Source organism: Asterias amurensis, chromosome 2 (genome assembly GCF_032118995.1).
Source record: "Asterias amurensis chromosome 2, ASM3211899v1".
NCBI classification, from domain to species: domain Eukaryota; kingdom Metazoa; phylum Echinodermata; class Asteroidea; order Forcipulatida; family Asteriidae; genus Asterias; species Asterias amurensis.
The window spans coordinates 6,860,545-6,884,195 of NC_092649.1; the positions used below are offsets into that span (position 1 = coordinate 6,860,545).

General features: G+C 38.8%; 1 protein-coding gene across 1 annotated transcript; it reads left to right on the plus strand.

The window, feature by feature from the left end:
• Positions 1 to 3,592: 3,592 nt before the first annotated feature.
• On the plus strand, positions 3,593 to 23,651 carry LOC139952061 (threonine synthase-like 1). The gene is made up of 10 exons (XM_071951003.1): positions 3,593 to 3,866; positions 5,107 to 5,253; positions 6,133 to 6,938; positions 7,572 to 7,642; positions 16,382 to 16,486; positions 17,420 to 17,688; positions 18,735 to 18,892; positions 19,425 to 19,518; positions 20,288 to 20,384; positions 21,381 to 23,651. Exons 1-10 carry the CDS (start codon positions 3,645 to 3,647, stop codon positions 21,725 to 21,727), a joined length of 2,316 nt encoding a protein of 771 aa, XP_071807104.1. The 5' UTR covers positions 3,593 to 3,644; the 3' UTR covers positions 21,728 to 23,651.

Here is a 23,651-nt window from a genome sequence, read left to right on the forward strand (position 1 = left end):
CTATTTGCAGCCAAATCGCCTTCAACTTGCGTCAACCAAACACTTAAGCAGATAATAGTCAGCGAGCAATTTACACAAAGCGCAGAACTATGCTATACCGAGCATTGACGTCTTGTGCCAAGACTCCCAGGACAAATGAGGCCACTTTTTACCATAAATTAGCGCATGCTAACCGTACCGGGAAAAGAAAATATACGCGCGCAGGAAAGCGCCCCCTGTTGTCTGCACATATGTACAGGAAGTCCTGTGAAAAACCAAGATGGTGGCAGACGGCTTTGCTGCTAAAAAATGTTTTTCTTTTCACAAAAAAAACAACTTAATTTTGTGAACTCGTTGAGAATATAGTGAGGGACACTATGAATATATGAACGGAATTTCAGCTTCTCAAATCAGGTAAAAAATGAAGAAAATTTGAGTAAAATTTGTGTTTGCATTGTAAAGAACCTTTATACCCAAGACGTCAGTGCAGTGGCACTGACTGACGTCCTACCAGGGCTACACCACAGTGAGTGGCACACAGTGAACAGAATCGGATTATTCATGAGTTTGTTTTGGGCACGGAGTCAGAATGAAATTAAGGGGATTTTGTACATATATTTTTAGTGCAAAATAACCAAAGATTACCATGCACGAATTACCAGCGGTTTTACGGAAATGCATTTCAACAGGAAGAAATTAAAACAAAATTTGTTTACCTTTTCTTGGTGAAATTAAGAACTACGTCATCGAGTCAAATCCTCTTAGTAGTAATGGCGCTGCTCAACTCGCGCATGCGCACTGCTAAATCCTAGCGAGCGGCGCAGTGTGGTGGCGGGTGTCGCCGCTTTTGTTATTTTTATCCAATGGCATCGCCCTATTTCTAGCCTTGCTCAAGGCAGTCGAATTATCACTCCGAAAAAAGACCGCCGCTGTATAAAAACCCACCCGTATTCACTGTGCGTAAAACCCACCCGTATTCACTGTGCGTAACATCGCACGACACGATGCCCCCGTACACTATCCGCATGCGGAGGCCGTCAGGCCGACAGCCTTGTAGGATCTGTGTTGAAGCCACTGACCTCATTACTATAATAAGCGAAGAGTTCCCACGGTCAGCTCATTACCATAATGCCTGCGAAAGACGAGACATGTTTACCTCACACACCACCACCACGGACGCATGATAGGGTCCAAAGGTCGTGATAAGGGAAGTGCGTGATTGGACGTCAAAATGAATAATTCATTTGCCTCACATCCTGTGTTGTCTGATAGGTCTGACGAACGATATACATATTCATGAGCTGCATACTAGCATATCCTCGAGCCCCCCCAATTTCGTCCACTATTGGAATTTTTTCAATACAACACATTAAAACGGGAAGATACAGATCCGACAAGGCTGTCGGCCTGACGGCCTCCGCATGCGGTTAGTGGTGTACGAGTGCGATGACTTGTGTGAACAGTATTCGTGCGATGTGACAGTGTGTATACGGGTGGGTCATTCGGTGTGATCGCACACACCATGCACAGAGTATACGGCGGGTGGGTTTACAGCTGCGTCTGTTCGGAGCGAATAATGCGACTGCCTTGAGCAAGGCTACCCTATTTCGGAAAAATGAATATTGATCACAAAGTAGTCTTTTAACCAGTGGTTTATTTAGGTTTGTTGACTTTCCTTGGATATTATTTTTTTAAATCCTGGAAAAGATTTCAACTTTTTCATTACAGTCTGTGGTTTCCAAAAATAAACCAAAATTTCCGATAATCACGTCACGTATGTATTTATTTTTTTATGTTTTTATTTTTTATTTTGTAAATAGTAGATCAAGTTTCGGTAAAAAGTCTTCGTCAGCTATATCGTACATTCATAGAGCAAGGACCGGGCCCCAACTTCATGGCTCTGCTTACCTCCGAATTCTGCGTTTACGATCACCGATTCCCCGCTTACTTATCAAGCGCCGAACTTCTGCGCTAGCCTTGTAAGCATAGAATGCCTATTTAGTAACGTGGAGTACGCACGCGTAGAAGCCAAAATTCGCCGCTAACCCGTGAAATTGCCGTAAGCACGGTTAATAAATTGAGTTGTTATATTAATCTTATTCTGTTACCATAGCGTGGTAAATCCTGAAGAAGAAAACCGTTGATTTCTTCCACACAAAAAACGCCCCGTTAAGAAAAGAAAAGTATAAGCAGCTGAGCTAGCGGCGGGCGGCGCTTAATAACCCCATGGAGCAATAAACTAACCCAAACAAATACTTAATAAACGTTGGACATGTCTTTTACAAATATAATAGGCTAAATAGCAATCAATGAATTAAACATTTGAGTCAAGTGAGACATATTCACTGATTCAGGGAGGAACAAATAATGAATCCACAATAAACAGTGACGGCTGAAGTATTTTCTGTGGACGACTTTTCTAGGGGGCGAGATGACCAGCCTCTGGTTGAAGAAAGTTCGCCGACCGAGCTACTACATACACAAACTATGGTGGCCCCGAAGGGACATCGCATAACGCAAACGTGTGCGCACACGTATGCAATGTCGTGAAACAAATCGCGAATATATGCGCACACGTATACAATATCGTGAAACAATTCGCGAATATGTGCGCACACGTATGCAATGTCGTGAAACAATTCGCGAATATGTGCGCACACGTATGCAATGTCGTGAAACAAATCGCGAATGTGTGCGCACACGTATGCAATCTCGTGAACCAAATCGTGAATATGTGCGCACACGTATGCAATTTCGTGAACCAAATCGTGAATATGTGCGCACACGTATGCAATTTCGTGAACCAAATCGTGAATATGTGCGCACACGAGTGCGATTTGTTTTGCAATGTCGTGAATTTTATTGCATACCATGTTGCATACCATTAGGATGATGTCATAGTTGTGGATAATTTGTTACCGATCTAGGGAGTACTGTGGCGCTACAGCAGGCTCCCTCTGTAAAGCATGTGTATACCCAGGAACTTGGCACCAGGCCAAGGACGACCACACGCCTCGCTTGCCTCAAAACAAAGACTACTGCTGTAATGACTACCGCTTATCTCACTGTTGGAAAGAAACCCCCCAGATCATTAGACATTTTATTCAAAGGTATGCAACATGGTATGCAATAAAATGCACGACATCGCAAATAATATTCGCAGACGTGTGCGCACATATTCGCGAATTGTTTCACGACATTACATACGTGTGCGCACATATTTGCGAATTGTTTCACGACATTGCATACGTGTGCGCAAATATTCGTGAATTGTTTCACGACATTGCATTCGTGTGCGCACATATTTGCGAATTGTTTCACGACATTGCATACGTATGCGCACACGTTTGCGATATGCGATGTCCCTTCAGGTCCACCATAACAAACCGACCGTGAGAGCGAGTGCGATATACCGCCCGCTATCGGCTGTTGCCCAGTATCTGTATCAAAGTATTTTTCATTGGCCGGAACACTAAAATCTTTGTTATGTGGCCAATCAAAAAGCTTCTTTGTAATTTGCATCAGTTTGTAGTCGGTACTTTACTTGCTAGTGCAAATAGTTTAATAAAGCTATGACTTTTGGAGATGGGTACCGCACAAGTTGACAGCAGACGATGCCATCACCACAGAAACGCTGTGCTTTTTAGTTTTAAAGATATTTTCAAATGCAAAGATTTATAATGGCGCAATGCTTAGTTAGGTGGAAACATTTTGCAAAGCAAAGTGCTAGATATGGATTTGGTCCACATGGTGGTCTACTTCTTAAAAGATCGTCTTTGGCCAGCCTGGTGGAATATGATGATGACATTGACAATTTATTCAGATTGAGCAGGGGAGTAAGAAGATCGCTAACCACCGTGACCTCTGAAATCCAGGCTGGATTCCGTGTAAGTTAGTTGGGCATGACCATGAGGGTGGGCAGGTTGGGCTAGCTGTTGTGCGATGTACGGGATGTGGTTGGGGCTGTCTGTGGGTGGGTGGGGGACGTTGCAAAATCCATGGTATTAATATAAATTAATACTTTAATTCCTTATTGTTATTTATGGCACTCACAATCACATAAAAAAAAAAATACAATCATACAAAAGTTTACAAAACAGGATAGACACACACAATAGACATTATATTAAATATTTTATTATTTGTTTACATTTTCTCTCCAATGAATGAAATTTGAGGTCAGAGTAAATGTTGTTATTGTGTGCAGGCTGGGCCTTTTCTTGTCACACTCCATGACTGCCACAACTGGAAACAGGTGATAAACATGATAAACGTGCAGACCCCCTCATGGGGTCCTACTCTAGTACTTGCCGTCAACTCGCCGTCAACTCACTTGTGACGTCAACTCGCTGCCGCAACTCACTTTTTTTTAAACGGCTCCCTCTAAGTGACATAGTTTTTGAGAAAGGTAATTTCTCACTCAAATATTTAAAGACTTTGGGCCTGAAGCCTTTTATTAGGCATCTGAAAGCACACAAATTGTTTTTCTCCTGTCATTATTCTCATGCAAATTCAATGACCATCTGAACTGAGTCAAAATTTCACAGAGTTTTTGTTTTATGCACTTTGTTGGAATACGTGAGATACTGGTCTCTGAATTGGGGTGTCGTGGCCGAGCGGATAAGAGCACCGAATTCAAGCTCTGATGCTTCTGTTCAGCAGAGTGTGGGTTCGAATCCCGGTCGTGACACTTGTGTCTCTGAGCAAGACACTTAACTATAATTGCTTCTCTCCACCCAGGGGTAAATGGGTACCTGTGAGGGCAGAGATGGTTCTTGTGATTGATTTAGCCGAGTAGCGCATATTAATGTTGCACAGGCTGCATACTCCCTACCAGGGAGCTGAGATGGTTTAAGGAGTGAATTAAGGCCCAGTGACCAGGGGTAATAATGTGAAGCGCTTTGGGACGCCCTCCGGGTGTGAAAAGCGCTATATAAAAACGGGTTATTATTATTATTATATATTAATACTAAAGGTGTCCACTGCCTTTAAAGGAGGGTTAAGTCACAGGTATCGTACTAACAGAATCTACCGATCGTGGATCGAGAACAACTGATTGCATTGATCAACCGTTTGTGCCCAGTGTGTATAATTTAAATATTAACAAATAATTGTTGTTGTTGACAGGAGAAGAGTAACATCATCTTAATGGGGAGTCCAGGCTGTGGAAAGACCACCGTGGGTAGAATTCTGGCTCGTAAACTTGGCTGGCCTGTGGTCGACTTTGACAATGACTATTTAGAGAGACACTGGAATATGACTGTGGCTCAAAAGGTAGGGAAACATTAAAAGCGCCACTAAAGGAAAAGTTTCCGTATGGCGCCACCACTTTTTCATTCGATATGAAATAATATAGTATCTAATTTACCTCAATGAGATATCCCTTTTTGTAAAAATGAGTGAAAAGGTGGTGGCACCATACGGAAAGTTATCCCCACTTAACACTGTTTATGACAATCTGGAAACTGTGCCACACCCCCACACTGCACTAGCTCGGCTAGACAAACTTGTAACTATTGAAGAAAATTGGTATTGAAATTATTTATAATTTGATTGGTAAACCAAGACTTCTCTTTGAAATTTTCTTTTCAAATTTATACTTTTGAATTTCTGTACCTCTGTGGAGTGGACTGTGACCAACAAAAAAGACGACTGCACTCATTGTGTAGTGATGCAAGTAGTAGGTTGTAAAGCCTCTTTATTTTTATGAATGTGTGCTAAATGACTTAAGCATTTGGGTAAAAAATGTAAGACTGATTTTGGAAAAAGTTGTAAGGTTTGTTCTGAGACACAATGGAGTAAACAAATCATCTGACATGGATGAATTATCACTCTGGCAGTTTGTTAATCTCAGTCTGTACTGCAATTTATATCAAGTTGGCCCATGTTGGTAACATGGGCAGCAAGGTGAGTTTTGAGGTCTGCGGCTCTACATGCTCTAGAATATAGAAGCTGTCATGGGCTCAACTCCAACCTACTCTCTGATGGTCCCAGACTGTCAGGATGAATGGTTACACGCATCGCAATGACCTATGTGCTTCTTGGGATTTCCCCAGTAGGTTTCAGAGAGCACTGAGGAGATACAAACACTGCTTTATCATAACAAAAACATTTCTGTACTAAATAGAAACATTTTGTTTTTCATCCTTGAAGCTAACTGAAGTTGGTCCTGATAACTTTGTGGCTGCTGAAGGAGAAGCCTTGTTGAATTTAGACCTAAGCAGCAGCATCCTCTCCCTAAGTGGATCGGTTCCCATGCACAGACAGTCACTGCAACATGCTGCCCAAACGGGGCTCGTCGTTTTCCTGGATGTTGATGAACACGACATTGCAGAACGTCTGAATCGGATGAAGGTTGACCGCATTGTCGGACAATTACCAGGAGCCTCGATGCTAGACCTGCTCAGATTCAGACAACAGTTCTATGAGGGGGTCTACGATGTTAGAATCATCTGTGAGAGGTTTGAAGACCCTGAGAATGTTACAGAGAAAGTCCTACTCGCTTACGAGGACTACCGGAAAAGCTATCGATACATTTCTACCCGGAACCAACGTGATGAATCATCACCTTCTCAGGAACCTGATTTCAAAGACGTGGTCTTGCAAGGTCTAGCTGGGGATGGAGGGCTGTACGTTCCAGACAGGGCATTTCCATGTTTAAACGTTAGACAGTGGGAAAGGATTCTCAGATGCACCTATCAGGAGAGAGCCCAGCGGATTCTTGAACGATGGATTCATCCTACGGACATTCATCCAACATCTCTTGCTGATGCCGTCCATCAGGCATATTCGTCAGAGACATTTGAGAGTGAGAGTATCGTTCCAGTTTTTCATCTTCAAGACAATCAATACGTCATGGAGGTATTTCACGGACCGACAGCTTCTTTTAAGGATTCAGCTCTTCAGATAATGCCACAGTTCTTCACACAAGCTGTATTGAGAAAAGAAGAAACAGAAAGGTAAAGTTAAAATGTATTTAGAAAGAAAAAATGTTTAAGAACAATTCCTGTAAAAAAAAATTGTCTTGTCTCAGAAAATAACATTTATTTGTGGGTTGCATTTTTTATTCAACGCCCTTTCAATCATAACGGATATGAAATTGAAACTGACGATCTTATAGCACTGATCTGATGATTTCAATATTCAAACATCATCTTAAAGGGACACGTTGCCTTGGATCGAGCAAGCTGGTCTAGAAAAGGCGTTTGAAACTGTTCAAAATGCATATTATGGTTAGAAATATGTTTTAAAAATAGCATAACCATCCATACAAATATGCCTGGAAAGTGCATGGTTTTCCATATACCGGTACGTCAGGGCCAACACGGTACGCCAATTTGTGGAGTCAAGTTGTTGACTCCATAAAATGGTGGACCGTGTTATTTCACAAAGTATAAGGAAAATCACGCAGTTTCAAGGCATGATTGTGTGGATCATTATATTCTCCTTTCAAACGTCTTTCTAACCATATGCAGTTTATTACAAACAATTTCAAACACTTTTCATAGACCATCTCAACCGATCCAAGGCAATGTGTCCCTTTAAGACTCGTCTCTTCAACCTCTCATTTATTGCTTTGTAATGTATTTTAGATATCTAATTCTTGTGGCAACATCCGGTGATACTGGTAGTGCAGTGCTTGATGGATTCAGCAAGTTTGCCGGTAAGATGGCCACAAAATTTGGTGGACACTTATTCTCAAACGTTTGGGGTTCATTGGTACACACTAATAAGTATCCGAAGGAAATATTGACCATGTCCCGTGTTATTGCTAAACTTCACCTAGTCCCAACTAAAACGTTTGGGGGCCCATCGATTTCCGTGTCAGAATACAGCGTGTAGTCAACAGGCACGCTGACTGCAAGAACAGACCCCACTATTACCCTTCACATAACCCAACCTCATAATATTTAACCCTCGACGGAATTTCTTCAAATTTTTAGAATGTATTAATGACGAATGTAGCTTAATAAATAGTCTGTTTTCAGCTTTTTCCTATGTATAGTTGTCAACTTATTCAAAGTTAAAGTCATCTCAAACGTTTGGGGCTCATCGACTTCCAAGTACCGCCAATACAGCGTATAGTGAATACTGTAACATTCGTGCGTGCCAATCAGCCAGTAGACTTGATGACAAGTCGTTAGGCGCTGCCTATTTGTCTGCCTTTCATGCAACAGTCACAGTGCGATGTTACACATATCAGCCAGTAGAGGGCGCCAGCACGGCTCCGCGGTGCAAGAACAGATCCCCACTATTATACCCTTCACAAAACCCGTCCTCATAGTATTTAAACCTCGGTATAATTTCTTCAAATGTTCAGAATCTATTAATGAAGAATGTAGCTTAATAAATAATATTTTTTCATATTTTTCCTATGTACAGTTGTCAACTTATTCAAAGTTAAAGTCATCTCAAACGTTTGGGGCTCATCGATTTCCCAGTACCGCCAATACAGCGTATAGTTAACAGGCACGCTAACTGCATAAAACACCCCACTATTATACCCTTCACCGAACACATCCTCAGAGTAATTAAACCCCGGTAGAATTTCTTCAAATTTTTAGAATCTTTTATTGAGGAATGAAGCTTAATAAATAATATTTTTTCATATTTTTCCTATGTATAGTTGTCAACTTATTCAAAGTTAAAGTCATCTCAAACGTTTGGGGCTCATCGATTTCCCAGTACCGCCAATACAGCGTATAGTTAACAGGCACGCTAACTGCATAAAAACACCCCACTATTTTACCCTTCACCGAACACATCCTCATAAAACTTAAACCTCGATGGAATTTCTTCAAATTTGGAGAATCTATCAATGAAGAATGTAGCTTAATAAATAATATTTTTTCATATTTTTCCTATGTATAGTTGTCAACTAATTCAAAGTTAAAGTCATCTCAAACGTTTGGGGCTCATCGATTTCCTAGTACCGCCAATACAGCGTATAGTCAACAGGCACGCTGACTGCATGAAAAGACCCCACTATTATACCCTTCGTAGAATCCGTCCTCAAAGTATTTAAACCTCAATAGAATTTCTTCAAAGTTTTAGAATCTATTAATGAAGAATGAAGCTTAATAAATATTATTTTTTCATATTTTTCCTATGTATAATTGTCAACTTATTCAAAGTTAAAGTCATCTCAAACGTTTGGGGCTCATCGATTTCCCAGTACTGCCTATACAGCGTATAGTCAACAGGCACGCTGACTGCATGAAAAGACCCCGCTATTATACCCTTCACAGAATCCGTCCTCAAAGTATTTAAACCTCGACGGAATTTCTTCAAATTTTTAGGATCTACTCATGAAGAATGTAGCTTTATAAATAATATTTTTTTATATTTTTCCTATTTATAATTGCTAACTTATTCAAAGTTAAAGTCATCTCAAACGTTTGGGGCTCATCGATTTCCCAGTACCGCCAATACAGCGTATAGTTAACAGGCACGCTAACTGCATAAAAACACCCCACTATTATACCCTTCACCGAACACATCCTCAGAGTAATTAAACCCCGGTAGAATTTCTTCAAATTTTTAGAATCTTTTATTGAGGAATGAAGCTTAATAAATAATATTTTTTCATATTTTTCCTATGTATAGTTGTCAACTTATTCAAAGTTAAAGTCATCTCAAACGTTTGGGGCTCATCGATTTCCCAGTACCGCCAATACAGCGTATAGTTAACAGGCACGCTGACTGCATAAAAACACCCCACTATTTTACCCTTCACCGAACACATCCTCATAAAACTTAAACCTCGATGGAATTTCTTCAAATTTTTAGAATCTATCAATGAAGAATGTAGCTTAATAAATAATATTTTTTCATATTTTTCCTATGTATAGTTGTCAACTAATTCAAAGTTAAAGTCATCTCAAACGTTTGGGGCTCATCGATTTCCTAGTACCGCCAATACAGCGTATAGTTAACAGGCACGCTGACTGCATGAAAAGACCGCACTAATATACCCTTCACAGAACCCGTCCTCATAGTATTTAAACCTCGGCAGAATTTTTTTAAATTTCTAGGATCTATTAATGAAGAATGTAGCTTAATAATTAATATTTTTTCATATTTTTCCTATGTATAGTTGTCAACTTATTCAAAGTTAAAGTCATCTCAAACGTTTGGGGCTCATCGATTTCCCAGTACCGCCAATACAGCGTATAGTTAACAGGCACGCTAACTGCATAAAAACACCCCACTATTATACCCTTCACCGAACACATCCTCAGAGTAATTAAACCCCGGTAGAATTTCTTCAAATTTTTAGAATCTTTTATTGAGGAATGAAGCTTAATAAATAATATTTTTTCATATTTTTCCTATGTATAGTTGTCAACTTATTCAAAGTTAAAGTCATCTCAAACGTTTGGGGCTCATCGATTTCCCAGTACCGCCAATACAGCGTATAGTTAACAGGCACGCTAACTGCATAAAAACACCCCACTATTTTACCCTTCACCGAACACATCCTCATAAAACTTAAACCTCGATGGAATTTCTTCAAATTTTTAGAATCTATCAATGAAGAATGTAGCTTAATAAATAATATTTTTTCATATTTTTCCTATGTATAGTTGTCAACTAATTCAAAGTTAAAGTCATCTCAAACGTTTGGGGCTCATCGATTTCCTAGTACCGCCAATACAGCGTATAGTTAACAGGCACGCTGACTGCATGAAAAGACCGCACTAATATACCCTTCACAGAACCCGTCCTCATAGTATTTAAACCTCGGCAGAATTTTTTTAAATTTCTAGGATCTATTAATGAAGAATGTAGCTTAATAATTAATATTTTTTCATATTTTTCCTATGTATAGTTGTCAACTTATTCAAAGTTAAAGTCATCTCAAACGTTTGGGGCTCATCGATTTCCCAGTACCGCCAATACAGCGTATAGTTAACAGGCACGCTAACTGCATAAAAACACCCCACTATTATACCCTTCACCGAACACATCCTCAGAGTAATTAAACCCCGGTAGAATTTCTTCAAATTTTTAGAATCTTTTATTGAGGAATGAAGCTTAATAAATAATATTTTTTCATATTTTTCCTATGTATAGTTGTCAACTTATTCAAAGTTAAAGTCATCTCAAACGTTTGGGGCTCATCGATTTCCTAGTACCGCCAATACAGCGTATAGTCAACAGGCACGCTGACTGCATGAAAAGACCCCACTATTATACCCTTCGTAGAATCCGTCCTCAAAGTATTTAAACCTCAATAGAATTTCTTCAAAGTTTTAGAATCTATTAATGAAGAATGAAGCTTAATAAATATTATTTTTTCATATTTTTCCTATGTATAATTGTCAACTTATTCAAAGTTAAAGTCATCTCAAACGTTTGGGGCTCATCGATTTCCCAGTACTGCCTATACAGCGTATAGTCAACAGGCACGCTGACTGCATGAAAAGACCCCGCTATTATACCCTTCACAGAATCCGTCCTCATAGTATTTAAACCTCGGTAGAATTTCTTCAAAGTTTTAGGATCTGTTAATGAAGAATGTAGCTTAATAAATATTATTTTTTCATATTTTTCCTAAGTATAATTGTCAACTTATTCAAAGTTAAAGTCATCTCAAACGTTTGGGGCTCATCGATTTCCAAGTACCGCAAAACAGCGTATAGTCAACAGGCACGCTGACTGCATTTCTGGTCAGAGACGTCAAGACTGCAACCTTGTGAAAAAGATGCTTTATGGCTTCTAAAACCAAGACGTCTGTCAAGTACTGGTATCTGTAAGGAAAATGGAGAATCCTGTAATGTTGCAACTTCGTAAGCTTGCATTTTAAAATTATCAATATTTGACGGTCCACACCGCCTTCGTGGAGGACGTATGACTAGCGGACACTATAGCTATTTTAACGAAATGTTTTAGCACCATATGAAAACAAATCTTGAAAGCGTCCCATTATTTTTTGTTTACCTGTAAACATTAGGTAAAATATAGGATTCGTATTTATATAAAAACCTTATAATGTTGTATTAGTCTTAAGCCTAATTTTTAAGAAGTTCATTTCAATACAAGCCCCTCAAAGAAATAGTTGTTTCCAAAAATGTTGTGGAAGTCTGGAAATTTTTCATAAAATATAATAGAAACAAAATAAAAAACAATAATAATGTGAACGCTTTTTTCAATATTTTATTAATCATTTTTTTTTTTCAATGTATACATTGAATCATACAAAGTAAGAACGCTGCATTATTAGTTAATCCTCCTCTCTTTTTCATTTTGTTGGCCCACAAAAGACTGTTCAAGCGTTGACACTTTGTTTTCATCCATCAGAATAATGATGTGCTTTTAAGATATCGAATCGACTGTATAAGTGTCATGCTTGTGCTTACTGCGGCCGATGACGATATTTCAACTTTTGAAGACGGCTGGTCAAAGTTTTCGGAAAGTTGAAGCTCTTAGGTGACACGAGTGAAAATAGCCCCCTGTGTACACGGAAATCGATGAGCCCCAAATGAAAAAAATTATATACTAAGCTACATTCCTCAACAATAGATTCTAAAAATTTGAAGAAATTCCGTCGAGGTTTAAATACTATGAGGATAGGTTCTGTGAAGGGTATAATAGTGGGATCTGTTATTACAGTCAGCGTGCTTGTTGACTATACGCTGTGTTGGCGGTACTTGGAAATCGATGAGCCCCAAACGTTTGAGATGACTTTAACTTTGAATAAGTTGACAACTATACATAGGAAAAATATGAAAAAATATTAATTATTAAGCTACATTCTTCATTAATAGATTCTAAAAATTTGAAGAAATTCCGTCGAGGTTTAACTACTATGAGGACGGGTTCTGTGAAGGGTATATTAGTGCGGTCTTTTCATGCAGTTAGCGTGCCTGTTGACTATACGCTGTATTGGCGGTACTGGAAATCGATGAGCCCCAAACGTTTGAGATGACTTTAACTTTGAATTAGTTGACAACTATACATAGGAAAAATATGAAAAAATATTAATTATTAAGCTACATTCTTCATTAATAGATTCTAAAACTTTGAAGAAATTCTACCGGGGTTTAAATACGTTGGGGACGGGTTCTGTGAAGGGTATATTAGTGGGGTCTTTTCATGCAGTCAGCGTGCCTGTTAACTATACGCTGTATTGGCGGTACTTGGAAATCGATGAGCCCCAAACGTTTGAGATGACTTTAACTTTGAATTAGTTGACAACTATACATAGGAAAAATATGAAAAAATATTAATTATTAAGCTACATTCTTCATTAATAGATTCTAAAAATTTGAAGAAATTCCGTCGAGGTTTAACTACTATGAGGACGGGTTCTGTGAAGGGTATATTAGTGCGGTCTTTTCATGCAGTTAGCGTGCCTGTTGACTATACGCTGTATTGGCGGTACTGGAAATCGATGAGCCCCAAACGTTTGAGATGACTTTAACTTTGAATAAGTTGACAATTATACATAGGAAAATATGAAAAAATATTAATTATTAAGCTACATTCTTCATTAATAGATTCTAAAAATTTGAAGAAATTCCGTCGAGGTTTAATTACTATGAGGACGGGTTCTGTGAAGGGTATATTAGTGGGGTCTTTTCATGCAGTCAGCGTGCCTGTTAACTATACGCTGTATTGGCGGTACTTGGAAATCGATGAGCCCCAAACGTTTGAGATGACTTTAACTTTGAATTAGTTGACAACTATACATAGGAAAAATATGAAAAAATATTAATTATTAAGCTACATTCTTCATTAATAGATTCTAAAAATTTGAAGAAATTCCGTCGAGGTTTAACTACTATGAGGACGGGTTCTGTGAAGGGTATATTAGTGCGGTCTTTTCATGCAGTTAGCGTGCCTGTTGACTATACGCTGTATTGGCGGTACTGGAAATCGATGAGCCCCAAACGTTTGAGATGACTTTAACTTTGAATTAGTTGACAACTATACATAGGAAAAATATGAAAAAATATTAATTATTAAGCTACATTCTTCATTAATAGATTCTAAAACTTTGAAGAAATTCTACCGGGGTTTAAATACGTTGGGGACGGGTTCTGTGAAGGGTATATTAGTGGGGTCTTTTCATGCAGTCAGCGTGCCTGTTAACTATACGCTGTATTGGCGGTACTTGGAAATCGATGAGCCCCAAACGTTTGAGATGACTTTAACTTTGAATTAGTTGACAACTATACATAGGAAAAATATGAAAAAATATTAATTATTAAGCTACATTCTTCATTAATAGATTCTAAAAATTTGAAGAAATTCCGTCGAGGTTTAACTACTATGAGGACGGGTTCTGTGAAGGGTATATTAGTGCGGTCTTTTCATGCAGTTAGCGTGCCTGTTGACTATACGCTGTATTGGCGGTACTGGAAATCGATGAGCCCCAAACGTTTGAGATGACTTTAACTTTGAATAAGTTGACAATTATACATAGGAAAAATATGAAAAAATATTAATTATTAAGCTACATTCTTCATTAATAGATTCTAAAAATTTGAAGAAATTCCGTCGAGGTTTAATTACTATGAGGACGGGTTCTGTGAAGGGTATATTAGTGGGGTCTTTTCATGCAGTCAGCGTGCCTGTTAACTATACGCTGTATTGGCGGTACTTGGAAATCGATGAGCCCCAAACGTTTGAGATGACTTTAACTTTGAATTAGTTGACAACTATACATAGGAAAAATATGAAAAAATATTAATTATTAAGCTACATTCTTCATTAATAGATTCTAAAAATTTGAAGAAATTCCGTCGAGGTTTAACTACTATGAGGACGGGTTCTGTGAAGGGTATATTAGTGGGGTGTTTATATGCACTTAGCGTGCGTGTTCATTATACGCTGTGTTGTGTACACGGCCAATCGTGGGAAGTGTAAGGACTGTTGCTGCCAGTTTAGTGTAGCCTTATTACTTCGGATACTAATAGTGTGTACCAATGAACCCCAAACGTTTGAGAATAAGTGTCCACCACAAAATTTTAACACACAGGCCTCCTTGGGAGTCATATCACATAAAGTAGGGTTTGGAGATTTAATTGGTCATACATGTACACTCTCTTGGTATATTGTTTGCTTTAGTATTTTATTGTAAGTTAACAAAAAAATTATTCCTCCGTTTTTTGGGGCTTGTGCTGTATGATAATGTATGAAAAAAATAAAATAAACAAATAAATAGACCTTATCACAAATACTTGGTACCCGTGCTGTAGGCATTGAATGAGGTGCATGCTGGTCTAGCTAGCTCTTAAGTTTGATCCCTAGCTAGACCAGCGTACACCTCAATCAACAGATAGCGCTTGCACAATGGGTGTAATTTTGCATGAAGGTCTATATTAATTTTTGGTTTTTACCCATATACACCGATGTGTGTAGCACTGTATACTCAGTACTTTCCCCGAGTCATGAGAAAGAAATCACAGGCATTTTACTCGGGTGGGATTCAACCAAAGACCTTTGCAATTCTAGAGCAGTGTCATACCAACTAGAATGCCTGTGATTTTTTTCACATGACTCGGGAAAGTACTGGGTATACAGTGCTAACACACATCGGTGTATATGGGTAAAAACCAAAAATTAATATTCTTTATCCCCGATGCAAATTTAACATCTATTAAAATAAAGGTCTATGTTGAGGCGTGTCAAAGAAAAGTTCAAAATCCAGACAAACATTCCCAATTATGTGGTGCCCGGTTCATACTTCCTGCGAATGCGAATGCGATACGAATGTTGACGTCACAAATTCGCAACGTAAAATTCGCAGCAGTTCAACTTTGCTGAACTCACTTGCGAATATCGCTGCGAAAGGAGGGTTGTGACGTCAAATTCATGCCAAGCTCGCTTCGCATTCGCATTTGCAGGAAGTATGAACCGGGCTTTAGGCAGTTAGTTTAAACTCTCACTTACTGGTGATGGGTGGGATGAGGACATAGTAGGATCTCTACGAGAGGGCGTTCTCAACGAAGCAGTTCATTCACACAAAATGTTCATACAAACTCCTTGTCGAGATTTCTAAAGTTGGTTCTTTCCTTTGTCTTCCTGTAATTAATAGCAATATTGTGTATATTATGCGCTTTTTTAAGCCAATGAGCACTCTGGAAGCAACCCTTTTATTCCCCTGCCCATTGGGCCCTTAGCATTCCTGAAAGCATCTAACTTCAAAGACTTTTGTGACTTGTATTGTCTTTGGTCTTGTCAATTAATGAGTAACGCCTGGGTTCTGCGAATGTGAATGGAATTTTGGTGACGCATTAATCGGTACCCACTCCCAGGCAATTGTGCTGCAGGAACATTTATTTCACACAAAACATTTCCAGGAAGTATGAACCTGGCTTAATGTGGATAACACAACTGATGTTATATTTTTGACTTGTTAACGATATCTTGCTTTGTTTTATTATTGGTTAAGGTTCAAGTGGTAGTATGGTAATGGTCTTGTACCCAGAGGATGGTATCAGTGAAGTACAGAAGTCACTCATGACGGCAGCCACTGGGACCAATGTACATGTTGTAGGTAGGTTGATTGAGAGATCGACTAATTTTACACAAACAGACCTTGTGCAACAACACATACATGTTTGTTTCACACACTCGGCATTACAGCTTGCAAACTCATGTTTTGGTGGTCATTTAAATGACTCAACAATACAAACAATTTAATTTCAATCATTTAAATTTGTGTTTAAAGGCAGTGGACACTATTGGTAATTGTCAAAGACTAGCCTTCACAGTTGGTGTATCTCAACATATGCATAAAATAACTAACCTGTGAAAATTTGAGCTCAAACGGTCATCAAAATTGCGAGATAATAATGAAAGAAAAAATCACACTTGTCACACGAAGTTGTGTGCGTTTAGATGGTTGATTGCGGGACCTCAAGTTCTAAACTTGAGGTCTCGAAATCAAATTCGTGGAAAATTGCTTCTTTCTCGAAAACTACTCCACTTCAGAGGGAGCCGTTTCTCACATTTTTTTATACCATCAACTTCTCCCCATTACTCGTCACCAAGATAGGTTTTATGCTAATAATTATTTTTAGTAATCACCAATAGTGTCCACTGCCTTTAAAGTGTTTATCAGTTATGATTTTAATTAATTTTTTAGTCAATGATGTAGCAGTTTGTAGTATTTTTGACCATGTTATTGAACCAAACTTATGTGACGCAAATTAAGTAAAGAGAACTTTTACTTTTATTTCCATAGTTGCCATAACTATTATTTATTAGACCTTATAACAAATTCTTGGTATGCGCGCGCGATCAAGTTTGATCGCTAGCTAGACCAGCATCCCCCTGATTCGGCACTAAGCGCTAGCGCAATGGGTATTTGCGAAAGGTCTACGCAAGAAAATTTGCTGTTAAAAGCGCCCTCGTGCAGTCAAAAACATGGTCTTTTGATAAGAAACAAGATTGAATCACCGCATAAAGCAAATTCAACTCTCAACAGGTGTGGAGAGTGATTTTGATTTCTGCCAGACTGCTATCAAAGGAATCTTCAATGATGTCGCCCTCAATGACAATCTACTAGCCAGTCATGGAGTTCGTTTAAGCGCAGCCAATTCAATCAACTGGGGGCGCTTAGTGCCCCAAGTGGTGCACCATGCATCTGCGTATCTGGACCTAGCGCAACGAGGAGTGATATCGATTGGTGAGGAGTGCGATATCTGTATACCTACTGGGAACTTTGGGAATATACTAGCTGCCATTTATGCCAAGGTGAGATGAAAAACAAAGGATAATCTAAGGTCATACTTTGTGCTTAAAGACACTGGACACTATTGGTTATTGTCAAAGACTAGTCTTTCGGTGTATCTCGACATCTGCACAAAATAACAAACCTGTGAAAATTTGAGCTCAATTGGTCGTTGATGTTGCGAGATAACTATGAAAGAAAAAACACCCTTGTCACACGAAGTTGTTTGCTTTCAGATACTTGATTAATCAAATTCGTGGAAAATTACTTCTGTCTCGAAAACTACGTCACTTCAGAGAGAGCCGTTTCTCACAATGTTTTATACTATCAACCTCTCCCCATTACTCATTACCAAGTAAGATTTTATGCTAATAATTATTTTTAGTAATTTCCAATAATGTCCACTGCCTTTAATCCTGTTTGTGTCATAGCTATTCACATTTTTTTTATTATGATAAATAAAAAATTAAAAACTGCTGTATGCGCACACTCCTGGCTCTCGGCTACATCTGGATCCAAGACTAGCAATCAGTTGTGTTTAACTTTTCAAAACCACTCGTCGTTCGAAGGCATTTCCTATGAAAGTGGGAGGACCTCGACACTTTGCATGTGTGGAATGCAAAGTCCAAAAACAATTCATTTCATGCATAAATCCTCAACAAACCAAACTAGCTCAGTGCATTTCATACTCACTTCTGAAAAGTCTGTAGGAATTGCGACTCCAATGTTTACCAGAAGTTCTGTTAAACATTGGAGTAAGTTTTAGTGTGACTTACAGTGGAAGCGTGTCATGCAGATTACTAGCTGGCTGCTTTATCTCGCTCGACTCAAGTAACTTGGGTCGACCGATTGAATGTACATAAGGATGTTGGATTCCCAGAGTATGAATAATGATTAGCACTAAACAAAAAATGCATAGTGAGGATCCAGACTATATAAACACATTTTCGTTTTTGCTCATTTTTCAAAAATTTATATTCTCAAAACTATTATTTGTCAAGGTAGTAAATGAAGGAATTCAATGACAAAAGAGTAACAATGTAAATGTATGCATCTCTTGTTTTATTAGTCCATGGGAATTCCTTTCCGCAAGTTCATCTGTGCATCAAATGAAAACAATGTCTTGACTGAGTTTATCCAGACAGGTTGCTATGACCTTCGACACCGTCATTTGCATGTTACCATGGCACCTGCCATTGATATCCTCAAGTCCTCCAATCTAGAAAGGCAAGTTGTAAAGGGTTATATTAAATTGGGAAATTGTTATTCAATAGTAGCACTGAGCACATGGTCACACAGTATGGATGTTATTTTTAGTTACATGTATCATAATTGTTGGTAATACTAATCATAGTTGCTTTTTACATAGCGCTCAGTGATACTCAAGGCCCTTTCAACATTCAGTATTTTCCAATACCAATTCCTTTACAAAGCACCATGTAATGGCTTACAAAGTGCTGTGGCCCATATGCAGTCAATCAAACCAGGAACATCGGGGCGAACCCCTTCTCTTTTCACTAAGTGCAATGGGTTCATTTACATGCGTTACACAACACGGGACTAACGGCTTAACCTCCCATCGGAAGGACGAAGCATCCTGTCTTGCTTAAGGACACAAGTGCCATGACTGGGACTCGAACCCACACTCTGCTGAACAAAAACACCAGGGCTTGAGTCCGGTGCTCTTATCCGCTCCGCCACGACAAGCCACTACAACTTGTCATGTAAAACTCTTTTTTTCCCCTTGTTTTGGATACAGGTTTTTGTATCTTGTTACTGATGGTGATGGTGCAGAGGTGAATCAATGCTTTGAGCAGCTGGGGAAACAGAATTACTTTAAAGTTTCTCCTCGGGTACGTATCAAAGACCACTACAAGCTCAATTTGACAATAAACATATTATAAATGCAGCTCTTGTTCAGGTGACACAGACAACAAAATGCTTATATTATTATAATATTTATCGCGATGCAAATTTAACATCTATTATATATCGTTATTGTACCCGCTGCCAATAGGATTAGAACTGCAAGGGTCGTGGGTTCGAATCCAATTGAGTAATATGCCTGTGATATTTTGTCAAAGTACTGAGTAAACAGTGCAATCACACATCAGTGTATGGGTAAAAATGCTGAGCCATACATTCTCTGTTTTACATCAATGTTGAGACTTCTTTTGTTCTTTCCTTTATCTATATAATTTGGACACTCAATTCCTTGTAAACACCAATCTCTTTAGAATTCCCCATATAGAGACCATTTGGTCCTAGGTTTCAACTACACAAAGATAGTCACAACTTTGGACTTGTCCAAGTTAGGTTGAGGAACTTGCCCCAACTCACCCAGTCTCAATAAGGCAGCAAATACATGCCCAGTTTGATTTGTGTGTGTATATTTTTTCTAATTTCAAAAGGGAGATTAAAAATTAAAAAATTGTTTTGGTTCGACGTAATTTAGAGACAGGCCTCTGGGAATAAAAAATGCCAGTCTGTCTTGCATAGAAATGAGGGCTTCCAATGATATCCCTGAAGCAAAATGTAGTATGACTTACACAGAATCTGCTGTGGAGACAAATATATGTCAATTGGTTTTTTTTCTTCTTTTTAATCTAATTGTCCCGACAGATTCTAGAGCGAATCCAAGATGAGTTTGGTCTTGTCGCAGATTGCTGCAAAGAAGAAGAATACTCGGCCACCATCAAGAAGACTTTCACACAAACAGGTATGCCAGCCATTATCAGAATCAGATTTCCTCAAAGAAATAAGGTGGCTAGCACCAAACAGAAAGATTGATCAGGTTCCTTGTTTGTTTTGTTTTTGAAAAACTGTAGCCTTTGTTTTTTCCCACACGAGTCAGAATCAGTTTTATTACATTCTTATGTAGGGTAAAGCCAAAATAATATTCCTTATCCTTGATGCAATTTGTACACTAATTAATGTGTGGTTCCTGTAGCTAAAAGACCCTCCAAGCCTTGTGTGCCTTTGAAGTGGGCCTCATTAAGTGTCTGGTTTTGTTTCCCTCACATATTCAAGCGATGTACACAGGATTTAAAAGTTTCCCAAATGTTTGACATGATGAAAGACTTGCAGAGGTTTTTACAGGATTGGAACTGGCAAATTATTACTGGACCAGTCTGTTGTCTTGTGGTTAAGACATCTGAGTTGTCTCTGCTTACTGCAGAATTCTGTGCTAACAACGCCCAGTTAAACATGTTAATTCTATGGGCCAAAAGAGCTGAATTCTGCGGGAAGCAGTAAAAATTTAGACTGGCCCTAGAATCTTGGGTAAACATACCACCTGACTAGTCGGTGCAGTTTATGGGGTATAGGAGTTTGTGAAGCACAGAGTATAAAGTGCTTGTCCCACATCTGTGTAGGAGTAGAACCATGTCAGATTATCATGAAATGTCTGAAGTGTCATATTTAGTACTCTTAAATCAATCCGTCCAACACTGTAGTATCTAACCTAATTAGTTTTGTGCATACCCCCCCCCCCAATATTGAACTCTGACCTTGAAATGCTCCATGGCACCCACAACAATTGCCTTGGTGCCCTGTGCTTTTGCTGTGGTGCCCCGTGTAAGGTTCAATGTTCAAATGTATATTTTCCTCAAAGAGGTGGCCCTTACCACAGAAATATTGCTGTGCCCCTTGAAGAACAAAGTTCAAGGCCTGTGAACTCGTCGATCTGAAAGGACATTTTTATCTTCCTAATCAGGGTATCTGATGGACCCCCACACAGCAGTAGCCAAGACAGTTGCCAACCGCCTCAGACCTCGAGATCGTCCACTCATCCTCTGCTCCACAGCTCACTACGGCAAATTCCCCAGCGACGTCTTGAAATCCCTCGGACACCAAACCTCTTCTTCAGATCACCCACTGAAGAGTATAGCGGACCTTGAGAAGTTAAACCCTCAGCCGGGAATGCATAGACAATTAAAACAGTCGTTGACGAGATCCAGGCAGCATCACACGGTGCTTGGTGCATCCAGTGAGGAGATCGTTGATGAAATACAAGACTTTCTCTCTAGGGCTTCTCATCCTTCTTCATCTCTGAATTCTTGAGGGCTTGACTAGTAGCATCATTGTTTCTTGAGACCAAGATTTGTAGAGCTTGACTAGGTTTACCTTTCTTGAGACCGAGGGTGGTGAGGGCATCTCTTGGGAAGATAATTGAATAAGGCATCTGCATTAAGTGCAGTCCAAAGACCGTTTTGGTTTCCATTTTTCAGTGCAGACAATCTCATAGCATTTAAAACATAATAAAAATTTGTGAGAGATCGCTTAACATCACAAGGACGGACGACCACTTTAAGGTGAGGGCTACACCTAACTGATTTGGGATATTGACCCACTCTTCCTGGGGCTGATACAAGTCTAAGCAAGTAGCATTTAATCCGTGCTAGATATATACACACCGGAAGGCCTTGAATTGCACAGGTGGCATCTGTTGTCCTGGGCCCAATTTCATAGAGCTGCTAAGCACGAAAATTTGCTTAGCATGAAATATCTTTTTTGATAAAAACAGGATTACCAACCAAATTTCCATCTGTTGCATATTGCTTGTTACTGGTATTCAGATGTTGTTAGCTTATCCTGAAGATCACGTAGAAATTTGGTTGGTAATCCTGTTTTTATCAAAGAAGAAATTTTATGCTTAGCAAATTTTTGTGCTTAGCAGCTCTATGAAATTGGGCCCTGGTCTTGCCTTGGTGCCCCTTCAAAAGTTTCCCATAGACATTCAAGATTTTCAAGCTTGTGTGCCCTTTGCAACATGAAACTGGCCTTGTCCTCTCAAAGCTGAGATTCAAAGCCTGCACCAACTACCAACTAATGACAGTAATATCAGTGCAAATTGTACATCCCGGTGCCTAAGGACATGGCATACTTACCATTCAAGAGGAAAGAGAGTGAATTGACAGATTCTTTGATAAGGGCGTATTTAAAGGCAGTGGACACTATTGGTAATTACTCAAAATAATTATTAGCATATAACCTTACTTGGTAAAGAGGAATGGGGAGAGGTTGGTAGTATAAAACATTGTGAGAAACGGCTCCCTATGAAGTGTTGTAGTTTTCGAGACAGAAGTAATTTTTCATGAATTTGATTTCAGGACCTCAAGTTTAGAATTTGAGGTCTCGAAATCAAGCATATGAAAGCACACAACTTCGCGTGACAAGGACGTTTTTTTTTTCCATTATTATCTCGCAATTTCGACAACCGATTGAGCTCAAATTTTCACAGGTTGGTTATTTTATGCATATGTTGAGGTACACCAAGTGAGAAGACTACCAATAGTGTCCACTGTATTTAAGGGCTGACTATGGCGTAACATGGTCAAGGGTATATTTATTTGTATATATATATTTTTTTAAACAGAAGGAATACCTTTTTATGAAACATAAATATATCATTTATAAAAGCAGGTGCTCTTAGAGTCGGGTGAAACGCTTGGATTTTTGTTTGTTTATGAAATACTTTTATGGTTAATAATGTAGGGGAGAACATTTTGTTTATGCTTGATAATGTTTGAAAGAATGCTTCCTACTGAATTCAAATTGCTAAATATTTAATTTTCCCTTCAAAATGTGTGAACTACAACACCATTGTATTATTGAAGTAGGTCTAAAAGAAAAGAAAAAAAAGGTTTGTGAAAAAGGGGGACAAAACATGTACAATAACTGATTTATATCAAAACTGCTGCAGACTTGAATAAAACAAACTACACTCTACAGGTACAATGTAATGTACATTAATTAAAAAAACCTATTATGAATATAACCATAAATCTTTCAGTGTCAAGATCGTGCACGTAGGATCTGCAAAAGTGTCATCAATTGCAAACGTACGACCCACTCAATATTGACTTTGGGATGTACCAAGGCAACACAAATCAGCAACAAGCATTTTGTTTTGTGAGAAATATTGTTTTAAATTTTGTAAACAAATTTTTTGGTGTTGGCATTTAAAGGGACACGTTGCCTTGGA